General features: G+C 39.6%; 1 protein-coding gene across 1 annotated transcript; it reads left to right on the top strand.

The window, feature by feature from the left end:
* Positions 1–2,468: 2,468 nt before the first annotated feature.
* Positions 2,469–14,730, top strand: LOC106918280 (forkhead box protein P1-like). Its single transcript, XM_088007208.1, has 16 exons — positions 2,469–2,633; positions 2,725–2,865; positions 8,131–8,268; positions 8,356–8,445; positions 8,619–8,739; positions 9,522–9,624; positions 9,719–9,826; positions 9,934–10,021; positions 10,333–10,410; positions 10,527–10,722; positions 11,355–11,431; positions 11,561–11,662; positions 11,841–11,968; positions 13,446–13,500; positions 13,640–13,806; positions 13,895–14,730. The coding sequence occupies exons 1-16, from the start codon at positions 2,577–2,579 to the stop codon at positions 14,055–14,057; spliced, it is 1,812 nt and encodes a 603-aa protein (XP_087863334.1). The 5' UTR covers positions 2,469–2,576; the 3' UTR covers positions 14,058–14,730.
* Positions 14,731–16,071: the final 1,341 nt, after the last annotated feature.

The following is a 16,071-nucleotide window of genomic DNA, read 5'->3' as shown; positions in this document are numbered from 1 at the left end:
GTGTTAATTTTTTTAATCTATTTATTAAAAACTATTATAGAAGAAACATTTTTCCTGCAGTGACTTGCGTCAAAAATTTAGAAGTCCTCGTGTTAACATGACGTCACCATTGTTTACTTTTACCCAAACCACGCCCCCGTTAGCAACTTGTGGCTAGCTCGTTACCGAGGAAGGCAGAGAGCATCGAGGGATCTTCTTCTGACACCACCCAGCGTCAAAGACTGTCCGCTCGCACATATTTCTGTGAGTAAACGACACTATACCAGCTCACTCCCTTATATTGAACGATTACAGGCATGAACAATGGGTTTATTTTGAAAACCACCTGGAGGCGCAGCGAAGAGGAGAGAGAGAACCGTTTCATTTGAGCTAACGTCAGGACCCATAATATAGCTTTTGTTAGGGCTGATGTTAACGTGCACGCCACGCGTGATGTTGATTGAAAACGGCGTTGCTGTGAACCTGACTCTCATGTATGTTGCTCGATTGTTTTGTATAGTTGACCTATTAGACTCAAGTATCAGGGTTTATCTGGTTCTCTAGCTTATGTAAGCTAATGGCTCCAATCTTAAACGGAAACCCAGAACTGCGGTGGTTGGCGTTAACAGATATCGGATGTGATCATGTCGCCTCAAGGCAAGTTAAAGATAACATTACAATAATACACTTCAGGTGACATCTTCTATTGGTCATTAATAAGTTTAAGTTCTTCGTTGGAGCTGCTGCGAGTGAAATGGCTGCACTTAGTTCAGATTCAGAACGCAGTTAGCTGTAACGTTTGGTTAATTTTGGATATTACAGTCCTAATTGTTCCAGTATTATAACTGTAATTGAGTGTTATATTGTTTTTCTGTTTGTTTGTTCGTTTTTTCACTGTAGGTCTGTTTAATTTTATTTTTAATTGGCGATCCATATCCTATAAAAGTGTGAGAGTACATATAAAAATGAACATAAGGAACACAGCACAAATTAAAAATACTGACAAATAAATAAAACGATTGGACTAAAGAATTAATTGTGTCTTAATGAGCTGCATTCAGAAAGTATAATAAATCTATCACACTTACAAATTTAAAACTTTGAGGGAGATATGCAACAATTAGGCTGTTTCTGACCGATTTCCATTTTTTCTACTCCTGTAAAAACTCGAGCACATATGAGAGAGAATGTGCTGCAGGTGGCTTCCTTGAGATAATAGTTCTCAATCTATTAGAAAGTGAAGAAATTACAAGATAACTGCATTTATGTAAATGAACATGCCTTAGAAGATAATCAGATTTCCACTGAACTAATTAAACTAGCATTGAAGTACACGCTACTGGTTAAAGCATTTTCAGGTCGAAAAAGACTTAAATGAATGGGGGGGGGGGGTGGAATTTGATTTTGTCTGTATTTGAGCATTTGACCACTGATCAAAGCCAATCAACAAATCATTTAAAAATGTTTGCCCAATTTACTGGTGCATCTCTGATCTGAGAATCATGCTCTTTTTAGCTTGGTGTTCAAAATCGTAGTTATTACAACTTAAAGTGTTTCATTTAAGCAAAAACAAAATCCAAACCTTGAAAAGTTACAACTTTGTTTGAAAAAAAAATATGATGTGCTTTTTTTTTTTTTTCATCAGATAAACCTGATGAACAACCAGATAACGTTTGTATTACTTTCAGAACGAGGTGGCTGACAAAGTTTACAGTTTTGCCCTTATGCTCAGCTTTCCCCTCCAGCCTTCTTTTAAAAAACTCTACAGGAAACTCTGCCCTTTGTCTTCCAAACTAATCCTGATCCCGGGAGCTAAAATAAACAGTGCAGACGTTACCAGCCCCTGCCTGTTTTCAACAGATCTTAGCTTTAGTTGGCCATTACTGGAAGCTGAGAGGTATAAGTTATGTCTTGAGCATGGATGACACATCTCTAGAGCTAGACTTAACTTGTTGCTGATTAGTCATCATTTTTCACCTTTTTTTTTTTGTTTGATTTTAATTTTCTTTTTGCTCATTGTAGACTCTTGGCCTTAAGTTTATCACAGTATATGCAGTGCAGTCTAATCTGATGTTCTCTAACTGTTGCCTCTCAGTCGTGCGTATGAGATTGATTTGATTCGAAGATTAATCTCAAAATGTGGAGCTCTCAAGCATGTTAGGCGCTGGATTTCTGTGCTGCCTTCCTTCTCCTTATGCTTTTTGTTTGCCTTCTTTATTTACCTTTGTTTATGCTGCTGAGCTTTTTACTCAAACACTCCCAAGCTGTATACATAAAAGCCTACTTGTGCATTGTGCTACCTGCCACGGCCGTTTATCGCACCACCTGGTTAATGGTAAATTGTTCCAGAAGGAAGATATGTTTGCACATAAACACGGACCCAGGGCCCCTGTGTTTACAGTAGTCATGGCAGCACTTGGTTATTCAACAAATAGATTTAACATCTTCCTCTCTGACTAGTGGTAGAGTGTGTTTGTATTACTGGGCTGGGCCGCAGAAGCGAACTTCTCAGCTTTTAGTGCTTTTCACTCGCGTACCCACCATGCTGTGACGCTCATTTCAGCTGCTGCCGATTCTTCTATATTTCTTCTTGAAGAATGAATTTCTTGTCGCCTCTCGTTGCCTCTCGTGCCTCGTTGAAGGCGGCCAAACATGTATGCTTTCAGCCTTCCGCCATTCCTCGACGGCTTCATCGAGTGACTTTCACGTCTTTCTTTTTTGTTTCTCTCTCTTCTTTTCTTGCAGGCCAGTGAAGTCCAGATGCATGAGTCCCAGTCAGATCCAGCAGGACACACCATACAAGCGATCCACATAGAAAGCAGAAATCCTTCTGAGAATGAGAGTCGAGTGAAGAGCAGCCAGACTCCTCCTCCAGAGGTCGCAGGGGTCAGTCGTCCGCACGGGGCGTTCGTTCAGTCCATCAGAGTCAGCTTTACAAATAATGACTAGAGATGCGTCAATCCGGCCGACACCGATTCAAATCATTTTTACTTATTGATGCATTCTTAGTTTTGATACATTTGGATTGGGGGAAAAAAAAATCATCTGGTTTTCAGTATTCGACCTGACGATTGTCGATCGGAGCCGATTCTGGAAAAAAAAAAACAGTCAAATTCCAAATCAGCTGATTAATTGGTGCAGTTATTTAAAAAAAACATATTTCACAGATCTTTTTTTTTAAATTTACAACACTTCAGCCTCCAAAAGAAATTATATTTTTCTTTAAGGTGTTTTGTACAGATGCACAGATCAGTCTTTTCCTGGCTCGTATGATTTCCACATTTATTCCACGTTTATTCCTGATTCCAGTTTTCATCCAATTTTAATTTTAGAATTAAAAAGAAAAAGTTCTGCATTCTATCTTCTTTAGATAAATTGTTTGTAGCTGCGATGGATTATCTGGACTTTACCTAACCCAAACAGAGCGCACATGCTTTTAGTTATAGGCGTATATATGTGTAAGAAGTGCTGGGAGTTTCTCGGTTTCATGAATGGAAGAAAAGCAAATTGGATTTTTCAGTGTGGAACCGTCGCTGATCGGAGCTGATATTCTGATCTCTGGCTGACTGACCGGCGAATGAAAGACATTTGACTGGGAAAGGAAAGAGAACAAACGTGTTTGTTGCAGCTGAAAACGATGACCTCGATATTTTTCATGACATCATTCCGAAGCGAGGGGTTCTGTTACTTTGTAACACTAGATAGGTGTAAGGAGACATGGATAAACATTTATCTCCACTTCAGCAGATCCAGATGCTTCCCCCACCCACTAACGCGTGAATAGATTTGTTTCATCTGAACCATATCCAAGCACCACAGTTATTTTATTTATTTATTTTTTTACACAGTACCCGCGCACTTAGATGACTTTAATGAGTCTTTAAACCTTTCTATTGTCTCGTCTGTGTTTCTCAGCTTCTTTGCCATGCCCTGCACTCTGAACAGGGAAGAGAGTGCAGGGAATGGGTTTTGGAGGAGTGTGTGTGTGTGTGGAGCTGAGGTTTAGAAGAGGAGGGGGGAGCTCGGCTCCTGCCGGGTGGAGGGATCAGTGTTATATTGTTAGGTCTGTTTACGCTCGCGTCACGTGGAAAAGCTGGGTTAGATTTTCATAGTTGCCGAGAAGTGTTTCAGAAACCTTCCAATGGAGACTCTCAGGCTTGTTGTGTTCTAGCATATAGAGCCAGACTTTTGTAATTAGTTCCTTTATTGTCTATGTTTTTTTTTGTGTTTTTTTTTTTTTTTTGCATAAGAGTGATGTTTGGATTTATCAGCAAGTGCATGTGTTGTTCTTATTTTTAAACGCAGCACATCAGTAAGTATCGGTTCCGGAATGAGAAGCTTTTTGTTTGTTTGTTTGCTTGTGTTTTTTTTTCCCCTGCATGTTTTCAGCATTTCTCTCTGCTGTCAGTCTTTTCTCAAAAGAGTTCACAAGACCAGTCTTGCGGGAACAGATCTGTGTTTACACTCAGTTGCTCACTGGTATGACTTTCAACAATAACAACAACAGAAGATGTTTGGACTTGCACGCTGCCATAGCAACGGGGATTAGGCGAAGGCTGTTGTTGTGTTGATGGTGTCCACAGAAAAAAAAATAGAGGGGGCCAACTGGCTCTGTCCGTGGGATGGACCTGCCTTTTTTTTTTTTTTTCTTCTTCTTTTTTCCTTTCATTGCTTTAGTGGCCATTCTGCAGCACGCAGTTTCATAAGAAAGGGCAAACCAGGAGGCAGTCCTCTGTTATTGTTAGCCCAAAGCCTGTGTGAAATTCTCTGTCAGTTTGTTTACCCGACTCCAAACAGACTGTGCCTTTGGAGAGGAATGTTTGTTTGTGGTTCAAACCTTAATTAAAATACGAATCTCAAGTTCTGTTTTCGTAAACAGGCTCTGTGTGCTTTTTTTATTCATTATTTATATCTCTGTGCCATTTTGATTCCTCGGTTTATGTTTACCATAAACAACTCGTGAGCTGTGAAGCTGACAGCAAGGGGACGGTTGAGGGGTGGGGGTGAAGCGGGCTGGGGGGGGGGGAGAACGGGGGGGAGGTGATAATTGCTCCGACTAGAAGAAGAAGAAGATGTTGTTGTTTTTCGGGTTCTGGCTGCTGTTGATGTTGTTGTTGTTGTTTTCGCCGGAGTTATAATTCCCCTGAGCCATCCTGTGTTTTGGTTGTTTTTGTATTTCTGCTGCTGTTTTTAGCGGTAATGTCAGAACCACTCGGGTCACGTCGCAAAGTTGAACTGAGAATTACAGAAAGAATTTAATAACAGGTGGTTAGGCAAGAATAACAGCTCATTTTTCCTGAGTGGCGCTGGGTTTAATTATACATGGTTCAGTAGTTATTTTTATTTTATTTTATTTTTTTTTTTTTCTTTTCTTTTTTAATAAGCTGATTTGAGCTTGAGATTATTACTGAATGATAACATTTAGAAAAAAACAACATTTGACTGAATTGACACTAAAACTAAAACAAAAAGGTATTCCATGATCTAATGCTTTAAGATGTAATCAAGATAAAAATTGTCTTTCTGGAAAGTGAGGGAAGGTGTTGTAGCCTCTTTTTTTTTTTTTTTTTTTTTCCAACCAGTTGACGGCAACAAGTGTGGGAGGGGCAGCAATCTGGTTCCCAAAAACACCACCGAAAGCCGTTGCATCCAATTTAAAAACGAGTTCAAACCCGAAGAGATTTATAGCTGAAAATTAGAAATTTAATTATCCAAACCTAATCGCTTGTGCGGACAGCTCCTCATCACAACTGTAATGTGTGATAACGTTATGTTTGTATTTGATGTTCAGCTTTTCTGGGTGAAAAAGTGAAGAGCTCAGGGATGCACTGACATAGATACATTACATATTTCCATCACAAAACCATGGTTTGACTGAAAATCCTGCACACGTCTCCTTACGCCTATCACATGTGGTGTTGTAAAGTAACAGAACCAGTCCCTCCAGAATATCAGGACGAATACCAGGAATACTGGTGTTGTGATGTTTAGTAGAGGACGGATAGTTATCATACCGTCCTCCGTTACCCTGGTAAATGTTTAACATTTTAGAGTTTTGGTCCAGACTGAAGTTGAGCAGTTTTGACCTAAAAAAAAAAAAAAGCAGAAAAATATAGTGGTGCATCAATGCAATTGAGTGAACTCTTACGCTTTGTATATAGTTAATTTGGTGCAAGAATGAAATAGTTTAAAAGATTTATGCAGGAAAAGGGAATAAATGCTTAAGCTTGTAGTAATTGTTTTCATGTAGTAAAAAAAAAAGGATTAAAATAAAATTCCAATGAAGAAGTTGATATAAAAATATTGCTAAAATAATGACTAGATCAAGGGGGAAAAACACTACTCAGTTACAAAAATGTCCATAATGACACATGGTTCCTAGAGAGTAATGCTGTTAATAGGCCATTATTTGTTTATGCTTTGCTTATATTTCACCAATTACCTCCTGTAATAATGTGGGTCCCGTTTGGTCTTAATTTAGTTTCATTTAAATTTGGTTGACTCACTGTGAGGAATGTTACTTTGTGTTGTTCGGCCTGAACTCGGTGTCCTCTGTTTCTTATCTTTTAACCTTTTCGCCATAAAAGCAGCAACAAAGATAAAGTTGTATTTTTATACTTCCCTCTCTTCTAAGGCATGCGCAGTTTTGTTTATACAGTGCATAAGGAGGATGGGTGCAAAACTCGAGGATATTTGAAAATCATCACATTCTCCCATTGAAACGTCTGATGTGCTGCGGTTCAAGTGCAGGAGAACTGCAGGAACCTGCAGGTTGTTTTATACACACAGACTATACAAATCAGAGCCATTGGCATCCAAGATGACCATAGAAAAACGAGTTCGGCTATCTAGCAGCTGATAGAAAAGATGTTTTGAAATATACTTACATTTTCTAGTTAGCCATTTAAGTGTGACCAGCCGATTTCAATGTTGATTGGTTCAACGTTTTTTGGATTGGACAAACGTGTGTTTTTTTTGTTTGTCGATGCAGAAATTTCAGTCCAATAGAAAATAAAAAAAGTAGTTTCAGAATTATCCTGTTTTAAGTAACCAAACACGAGTCTCTTATCGTTTTCTGAAATTTAATGAATTCATACGAAGGACGTGCTGGTAGTCGATGAACAAATTGACCAAAAATGGAGGAAGATCTTAGTTTTGATGCATTTGATGGATATGTTTTTTTTTTTTTTTTACTGTTTGATAGTCACAGAAAAGCCCATCAAATTGTTGGTTTCTGATTTATGCTGCTCTAGTTGGTAATCATCCATCTTTAGGTAAATCATTGTAGCAGATTATGGACGAACTGGAAGCAGCTGTTGGGTCAAAATCCAAGCCTATAAACTCCCTGCTCACTGAAATGACATCCAGAAAAGTATTGTCCTCCAGAAAATGCCTGACTTGACTTGATCACCCTGAATATCTGGTTCACAGTGAGCATCCTTAAAAAGTGTTAAATTCATGAATCTAAAATTGAGGCCTTAAATAGTCACGGATTTAAAATTTTGTCGTGACTATGTAAGTTATTTTCTTATGGGACGTTTGTTTTCACTCACTGCGTTCTTTGCCTTGAGGCGATTAAGCCTACCACGAACAAGCTGAATGCTTGCTGCTAATACTTGCTAACTGGCTTTTTTGCATCTATATATTTATTGGCTGGACGACATTAGCAAAAAAAAAAAAGAAAGCCACTTGTGTTTTTTTGCGTCTATGATGGGTGTGTGTAAAATTTATCGGCAGTTGACTGGACAACATTTGTCTTTGGCGCTGGCTTGTATGTAACCTGATCGAGACTACACACATTCTTCGAAAACGTTTGACGCTATGAGGGTTGCCATGTGAGAAGCACAAAGCCAAGAGCCACAAAAAGAACACCGAAAATTCCCCTGAAACTGATCCCCTGAAAAAAAAAAAACAAAAACAAAAACTATTGCATCTCTTTGTTACATTTTTTGTTGTGATATAGGGCTTAAATTTAATTCATAATGGTCTTAAAACATCTTGAATTTGAGTTTGTGGAACCTGGTAAACAGGCACATGTCCCTTTTAAAGGCTCCAACCCTTTTTCCTTCTCAGAAACAATTAATGACTCCTCTCCCTGGATTTCTGGGAAAGACTTTGACCAGTCTGATCTTCTCTCCTTTGACGACGAAGGTTCCAGCGTCGCTGTCGATGATGACCCCGCCCGCCGAAGCTCCGCAGCCGCTGCAGCAGGTGCCGCAGCCGCCCGTCCTCAGTCCTCAGCAGATCCAGGTGCTGGTCCAGCAGCAGAAGGCGCTCATGTTACACCAGGTGACGGCACGACCAGCTCGTTTCGTACGGCACATTTAGCACAGGCCCCGTGCCCGCGTCACTCTAACGCTATTAATATGTCTGCAGCAACAAATCCAGGAGGTCTTCAAGAATCAGCAAGAGCAGATAAATATGCAGCTGTTGCAACAGAAGAACGCCGGGATAGTTACTCAAGAGGTAACTTGCAGAACTACTCAGTACGTCAGGGCAGTAATTAAATGGGACTGCTTTGACTTGTGGTTATTAACAGAACACCGAATGTTGTGTAAATACAAAGTCCAGAAAGCTCCTGTTTCTTAGCCCAACAGAGAATATTTGTGGGAAGTTTAATCCCTGATCGTCTGTCGCAGCTTACAGCCCAGCAGATCGCCATCCAGCAGCAGCTGCTTCAGGTGCAGCAGCAGCATCTCCTCAACCTGCAGAGGCAAGGCCTGCTGTCTGTGCTCCCCAGCACCCCCACTGTAGCTCCAGGTATGACGCATCGCACGGCCCCACGTCTTCCCTTCATTACTCCCACTATGGAGGATGTTAAATTTAAAAGGAAACTTCCTGTGGAGGAATCAAATCAAGTTCCGTTTCAAAAACTAGAACTTTTTAGAGGGTCTACGTGGGTTAAATTTAGCTAAGAAAGCAGCTAAATGTGTATCTTTAATTGGTTGGGTTGCTGAAGCTGTCTTCTTAGACACAAATGAAAATGGAAACGGTTTGTACAAACCTGCTTCATTAACGTATTTTGAGCTGAAACGGTTGGAGCGCCTCCAGGTTCGACTGCTCTGCTTGTAGGCTGCTGAACAACCTGAACAACAGCCTCGGGACTCTGTTAGGACATTTCGCATTTCAGCTGAGTTTATTTATGCTTACCATAGGTTTTGATTAAAATTCAAAATATGAATTCTTTAAGCTGATTGGAAAGACCCAAGGCCAATTATGTAGAGATCTTTTGCTCAAAATGCATCGTTTGGTTCCCTGTTGAATGTGAAATAGGATTCATGCCCACATATTCTTTCCTCTGTATGTTTGAATGATTCGGACTCAAAATATAGCAGATAAATTGAAAATATTTAAGTTGGATTACTTACTTTAAGTAATCCTTGGGGTGGGCGCTCTTGATCAAACCAATAAACTTCTAATGACTCCTCTGATGTCATGGCTCCTGGTGTGGAGCAGATCATCATCTGAGCTTCACTCAGATGACTTGTGTTGTAGCTGCGTATATCTCTAAGGAAACACTCTGTCTATTTGTGACTCTTCAGGGTGTGAAAACGGCAGCGTCCTCTCTCCCGGTGGAGACATCCGAGAGTCTTCCAGCCAGTCGACCACCAACGGTCACCACGCCCTGCTGAAGAGGAAAGAAAGGTTTACAGTTTACTTGCCTTCTGTTTCTGGTTGCACATGTTTGTATGTATTTTTGGGAGGTTCCGTTGATAGCTGACGTTTGCGTTTTGTGCAGTGGGTCACAGGAGGAAAGCCCCCAGAACAGCCATCCTCTGTACGGAAACGGCATGTGCAAATGGCCAGGCTGTGAGACTGTTTTTGGAGACTTTAAGGCATTCATGAAGTGAGTACATCCGTTTAATGTATTAAATCTCCTTCTAGTTGCCCAACTTTACAGTTTGTCAGCGTCCTCTGACTAATTAACATTTAAACATATTTGTTTACGTCTAGACATTTGAACAGCGACCACACACTTGACGACAAGAGTACGGCGCAGTGCCGTGTGCAGATGCAGGTTGTTCAACAGCTGGAGCTGCAGGTACGGAGAACGCTGGTTTCTTTCTCGAACAAAAAAATAAAAAATGTATGAATCCTCTTCGGCTTACCAGAATTATCTTTGCGTGCTTTACTTTCGTACAACTAAAATGTTTTTATTAGTTTTAAAAGACAGCTCTGTCAAAGTAGATGTGGATGTATTTGTAGCTCTGCTGTGTTTTTTGCACCCTCCCTGGAAGCAGAGGTGTTGTGTTTGGATAATTACAGCGCTCAGGATGACACGTTGAACGCCATGTAACTAAAACTGTGAATTCACCAACCTCACGCTCTATTTCGGTCCTCCATCTAACACAGCTGAAGAAAGACAAGGAGCGACTGCAAGCTATGATGGCTCATCTGAAATCGTCTGAACCCAAACCTGCCGCTCAGCCCGTTAGTTCTCATTTACCATTTACTCTTTTTGCAATCATCTTCCGCTTGGCTTGTAGATAACACATTTTTTTGTGCTTTTTTTTTGTGTGTGTTTGTGTGTGTGTGTGCGCGCGCAGGTGAATCTGGGGTCTAACGTGTCTTTCACCCCGGTGACATTGCCCAAAGCCCCTCCTGCTATGAGTCTTTCTCAGAGTGCCACCGCCCCCTCCACGCCCCTCACACCGCTCTCTGACTCGCCGTCAGTCCTCACCCCCAACAGCTTGTTCACCAGCACGCCTGTACGGAGGCGATACAGCCGCTCTGTGAGCCAAGGTACCGAACACATCAGGAGTATCTGCAGGATTTACAGCGCTTTGCAAAACTTTGACACCCGTTGACCTCTGCGACGTTACAACCATATCGAACTTCATTGTGTTTTACCGGGACACTCGAGACACAATTAGTAGTGCATAATCGTGAAGCTTTTTGTAAATGAAGACCTGAAAACTGTGATGTGCATTTCTATTCTTAAAATCTAATGGTACCAACAAGATGTTGACTTGAAATAAGCTTAAAAATAACTTCTAACGGTTTAGATCAAAGCATATTCCTGTGTCTGAAAGTTTAGACCCAAATCGTGTTTAGAGATCTGTGGTAAAACTTGAAATGAATTCATGCAGCGGAATTGGTAAAAAACAAAAAAATAGTCTTGTATTTGTAAGAAAAAAATCAAAACATTCCAGGTTATAATTATGTGCTGCGTTGCCACGTTTGTCACGTAAAATCTCAATAAATTACTCTGAAGTTTATGGTTGTAACATGACAATATTTACACAAGCGCAGTGGGTACAGATACGTTGCATGGCATTTTAAATATCTCACTTGAATGAGCGGTTTCTATTTGTTGCATCTTTTTCTTACATTAAGTTCACAAACATCTTTTTTATGCTTTTTTTTTTTTACAGATATAATTGATAATAAAGAGTTCTACCTGAGCACAGAAGTTAGACCTCCATTTACATACGCATCCCTCATAAGACAGGTAACACGTCCCGACTGTATGTGCTATATAACTCTACAATATTTTGGTTTTTTCAGCTTTCGTTTGCGTAGCTCCATAACTGGGTCACTCTTTAAGCAGCATCTCTGACTCCCTTTTTGTCTGTTTCAGGCTATATTTGAATCGCCTCGCAATCAGCTGACGTTAAACGAAATCTACAACTGGTTCACCAGGAACTTTGCATATTTCAGGCGCAATGCAGCTACTTGGAAGGTATCCATAACATCACACATTTTAAAGATAAGAACATAAAACATCTCATTGTATTTAAATTAGAGGTGGGCATTTATCGTATCGTTTATCATGGTAAATTTGTAATTTTTAATTCACATTTAGTGGTCATTTACATGACATTTGTGTAACGGCGCAACGCGTTCCTTCAATCTTCCAGAATGCTGTCAGACACAACCTCAGTCTGCATAAATGCTTTGTGCGCCTGGAGAACGTGAAGGGAGCCGTGTGGACGGTAGACGAGATCGAGTTCCACCGGCGGCGGCCTCAGAAGGCCGCTGGGAACGGGTATGTACACTGTCGACAGTAAGACGGGACGCCGTGTGCTTTCCCGCCTCACTAGAAGTCAGGCGCCCGACATCAAAGAACTTGACCTTGTCACTCTGCCTCACGAGCGCCTGCGATATTTACTGTAAGCAAGCGTTGAAGCTAAGAAGCCCCGCGGGTTTGCTTTTTCTAACATCGCGTATATTTGTTGTGTTTGTGCAGCAAAATTAAGGACACCGAAGGGCATCTCGACATCTTTAAATAAAATATGACAACAGCAACACCGTAAACAGCTCAGGGAAGGTGAAAGATTTACAGTCCAGAAAAGGGTCAGTGATGACTTCTGCTAAATAAATCATTGAACTTACGGTGGGAAGTGACAGGCAGTCTGATCTGGGATTCACAAAGAAATAAATGTAGACTTAAAAAAATCTTTGATCCTTGTAATAAACCAAGAATTTATACTTTTTTTGTTAGGGTTTTTTTTTGTGTGTTGTGCATCATAAAATTAGGAATTGGGTTATCAAAAAAAAAAAAAAAAAGCATAACTGCTATTTATATATCCTTTGCCCACATATGAAGTTCAAAAGGAAAGGGAATTGACTACTAAAGTGATTTTTTAAAAACTTTCTCTTTGGATTTTTGCCAGTTTTTTTTGTTTGGGAAATTGCAGGAAGGAAAAAATGTCTCAACTAAAATCTAATATGCCAAAATATTATTGTTAGCTCTTCACTCACTGCTTTAAAAATCCAGAGCTTGAGATATTTTAGATTTTAATGTGCTTACATTTAAAGCCTAGTTGTGGACGCATTCATGTTACATAAACGTGTGAAAAAAGCCATGTAAGAAATTTCAGTTTTTTGAAGAACCTCAGAAACATCTCCGTTCTTTCAGCCATTTCCTGAGCATGAGGGTCAACATTGATCTGCCTTAATTTAATGCCGTATATTCTCTGCTGCTTTCCTCTCACTGACCAAATGTGCTCAAATAAAGGATTTCAGATTTTTCTCAAATTTACAGTGAGGCAAAAGTACATTTATTCGAAGTCTTTCCGTCTAATCATTGCTTTGTCTGTACATATGGAATGTAGATGATTTTGTAGCTAATTTTTACCTAAAGAGGCTCAATATGCATCTGCTTTACTAGGATGGCAGGTCATGTCGTCTTTTCCATTTTGAGTGGCAGAAACAGAAATTGTGGAAATACTAATTAAAATTTCCTGAACACTCCTGTAAAGTTGTTAAGGATGCTGCTATGCCTGCTAATGGTCATTCTGTACAAAAAAAATCATTATTTTTAAGCACAGAATTTTTTTCACTTTTCAAAGAAATTCAGTTTAGATTGAAGATAAAATCTTTAGTTTAAAATTTTACTACTCAAATGAAAATTTGTTTACTTTGAAGCGTTTTGCACTTTTTTTCCATTGAATCTAGATATTGCTGTAACATTTTCCCCATTTGGCTGCAGCTTTTTAATATACATCTTCTTTTGCTTATAGATCTCTGCTGAAGAACTCTCAAAGTCGCCAGAGTTTGCCCGGGTCTGCTCTTCAGGTGAGAGATACGATCTCAAGCTTTGTTTTTTTTTGTTTTTTTTGCCATTTTAAAAGCTTAGTATTATGAAAGATGAACACGAAGCTAAAAGTTGGCACGTTTGAGACACTTAATGCCTCTTTCCCCCCGCCCCTCTCAGAATGCTGGTCTAGATGGAAACAACTCCCTGTACAACCCGGCCTCGATAGGCAGCATCGCGCTGCACTCGCTGCCTCACGTTCTCCAGGAGCAGATGAACGGAGCGCTGGCCAACGGATGTGGCTACCAAAGCGACAGCAGCGCAACGCAGTCCCCTCCTCAAGCTTTGTAAGTTCTCCCTTTCCCCACCTTCTCCGCCGCGCTCCTCCCCGCTGGTTTGAAACGTCAGTTCTGACAGCGCGCGTCCTCTCCTCAGTATTAAAGAAGAGCAGGAGGACGAGGAGATCAGCGAAAACTATCCCTACGAGTCTCCGGAGAGCACGGACGAGCATGGCCACAGCCCCGAAATGCTCCAGGAGGAAATCAACGGCAGCCCGGAGAGGACCGAGCTTCATTTCGATCGCGTGCCTTCTCTCTGACGATTAGGTCCAGCTTCTCCACGGCGACGCCAAATCACTCGCAACATGTGTGAAGTGGCATTCCAGAAAGCAGCAGCTTCATCTGTGTAACCAAACACTCTGTCCTTTAGAGTTTTGTTTCCCTTCTTCTTCTTCTTCTTTTTTTTTTATTATTATAAAAATTTTGGAGCATTAGTTTTTGTTTGGTAATCTAGCTCTCAGCTGTTTTTGTACAGGTGATTGAGATCACAATAAGACGTTTGTGAAACTGTTTGTGATTTTTCTCATTTTATACAGTTTATCTCTTCACAATAATAAAAAAGACCATGATGAGAGAAGCCAAAGGAAAGGGAACACCGATAGTTAGCACTTAACAATAAACGTTCCCTTGTTTTAATTGCAGCTTTGTGCTGTGAGGGGGCCACACTACCTGATTTTATTTTTAGTAATCATTATATATGAAGATTTGTAGGGGACATAAGAAAAATGTTGCTATAAAAATAAAAATGTTCACTGCCAACATGATCTGTTTGTATTCAAGGTATAATCGATCCAGCTGATCTGAAGAATACACTGCTTCTTTATATTTAAGTTTTTCACCCTTTCATGAACATTACATCATAAAACAGATTTTATCCTTATTGTAAACCAATGCATCTCTATGTATATTAAATTGCTCATGATCTATGTGAAATTATATGTCTCTGTGATTTTTGTAATTTATTCCTAGGTTGTTGTTCTTGGGAATGTTACAGTTTATTAAATCCATTAAGCTCATTTAGATTATAACATATACTAAAATTATTTTTAGAGAGCACATCAATTTGAACATGTCTAATTCAGATATTATATGGACTCCTATTTGATCGATGAATCAAAATTGTTTTTAGATAGTGCAATCATGTAGTGAGATTACACATACATTGAATTATGTGTGATTCCGTTGATCAAATGCAAAATGAAAATAAAATCTAAAATCGTCCAGCATGTTCCATCGAGTTGAGTCGCTCTTAAAAAGAAAACTGCGACAGAACCAGGTTCAGAATTAGCATCTGGTGCAGCTGGATGGAGATTTAAAGAAAGAGAAAAAAAAAACCAGAAGCACAGAGTTTAGATTTCTTTAGATGGGAAAGAAAAGAAAAGAGAATGAAGTTATTTATTCAGATTTACTTGTTTAAAACAGTGACTGAACCATGTTGGACCATTCATACACAAGGCAATCAAAAATGCCTCACAGGACATCAAAGGAAAGATAAATATAATAACAAAGCATCTGCATGAAGGCATGGCATAAAAGAAACAAATGTTTCAAAAAGTTCAGATTTTGTAATCAAAATCTGCAGTAAACACAGAAAAATCCAATCAACCTTCAATTTAACCAAGGTAAAACTCCTTGAGATCAAAGATCTCTTTTACAAAAGACAATAACACAGTTAAGCAGTTAGTTACACAAAAACAGTACAATATCAATAACATCATTAAATTAAAATCGGTCTCCTAAAGTCAGTGTAAACAGTGGCAAATAGTCTCTGTTTATGCTAAATTATGTATTAAAAATGCTTTCTATCCTGATTTAAAAGAACCAACAGTTTTCAGATGGTTTGTTCCAGAGATGGGGGGCATCAAAAACTAAATTCTGCCTCTGCTTGTTCCCTTCTGGTCCAGATAACCAGAAGTAAAGCAGCTCTTTGAAAACCTAACACATTTACACGGTTCATGATTGACAACCTTTACGGGAATTCATTTTGGTGGAAGACTGTGTACTGCTATGGAGACCAGTAGTAGATTTTTAAAAAGTGACAAACAAGAAACCACTTCATCCATTTTCCTATCGGTCAGGACTCCAGCTGCAGAATTTGCAGATGCCTGATTAATGTCTTACGACATGTAAATACATTGTTACATACAGCCCAAAGTTAGTTTTCATCTTCTTCCAAGATTCCAGTAAAAATACACACAACATATTAAAACAGAATGTAGTAGAAAGGATGTAAGTCCATTTATACCCAACACACTCACTTATTCAACCACAAAG

The sequence above is a fragment of the Poecilia mexicana genome, unplaced genomic scaffold (assembly GCF_051168715.1).
Source record: "Poecilia mexicana isolate PSO_F unplaced genomic scaffold, ASM5116871v1 scaffold_7, whole genome shotgun sequence".
In the NCBI taxonomy this organism is placed as follows: domain Eukaryota; kingdom Metazoa; phylum Chordata; class Actinopteri; order Cyprinodontiformes; family Poeciliidae; genus Poecilia; species Poecilia mexicana.
This window is presented reverse-complemented; position numbering and strand designations above follow the sequence as displayed.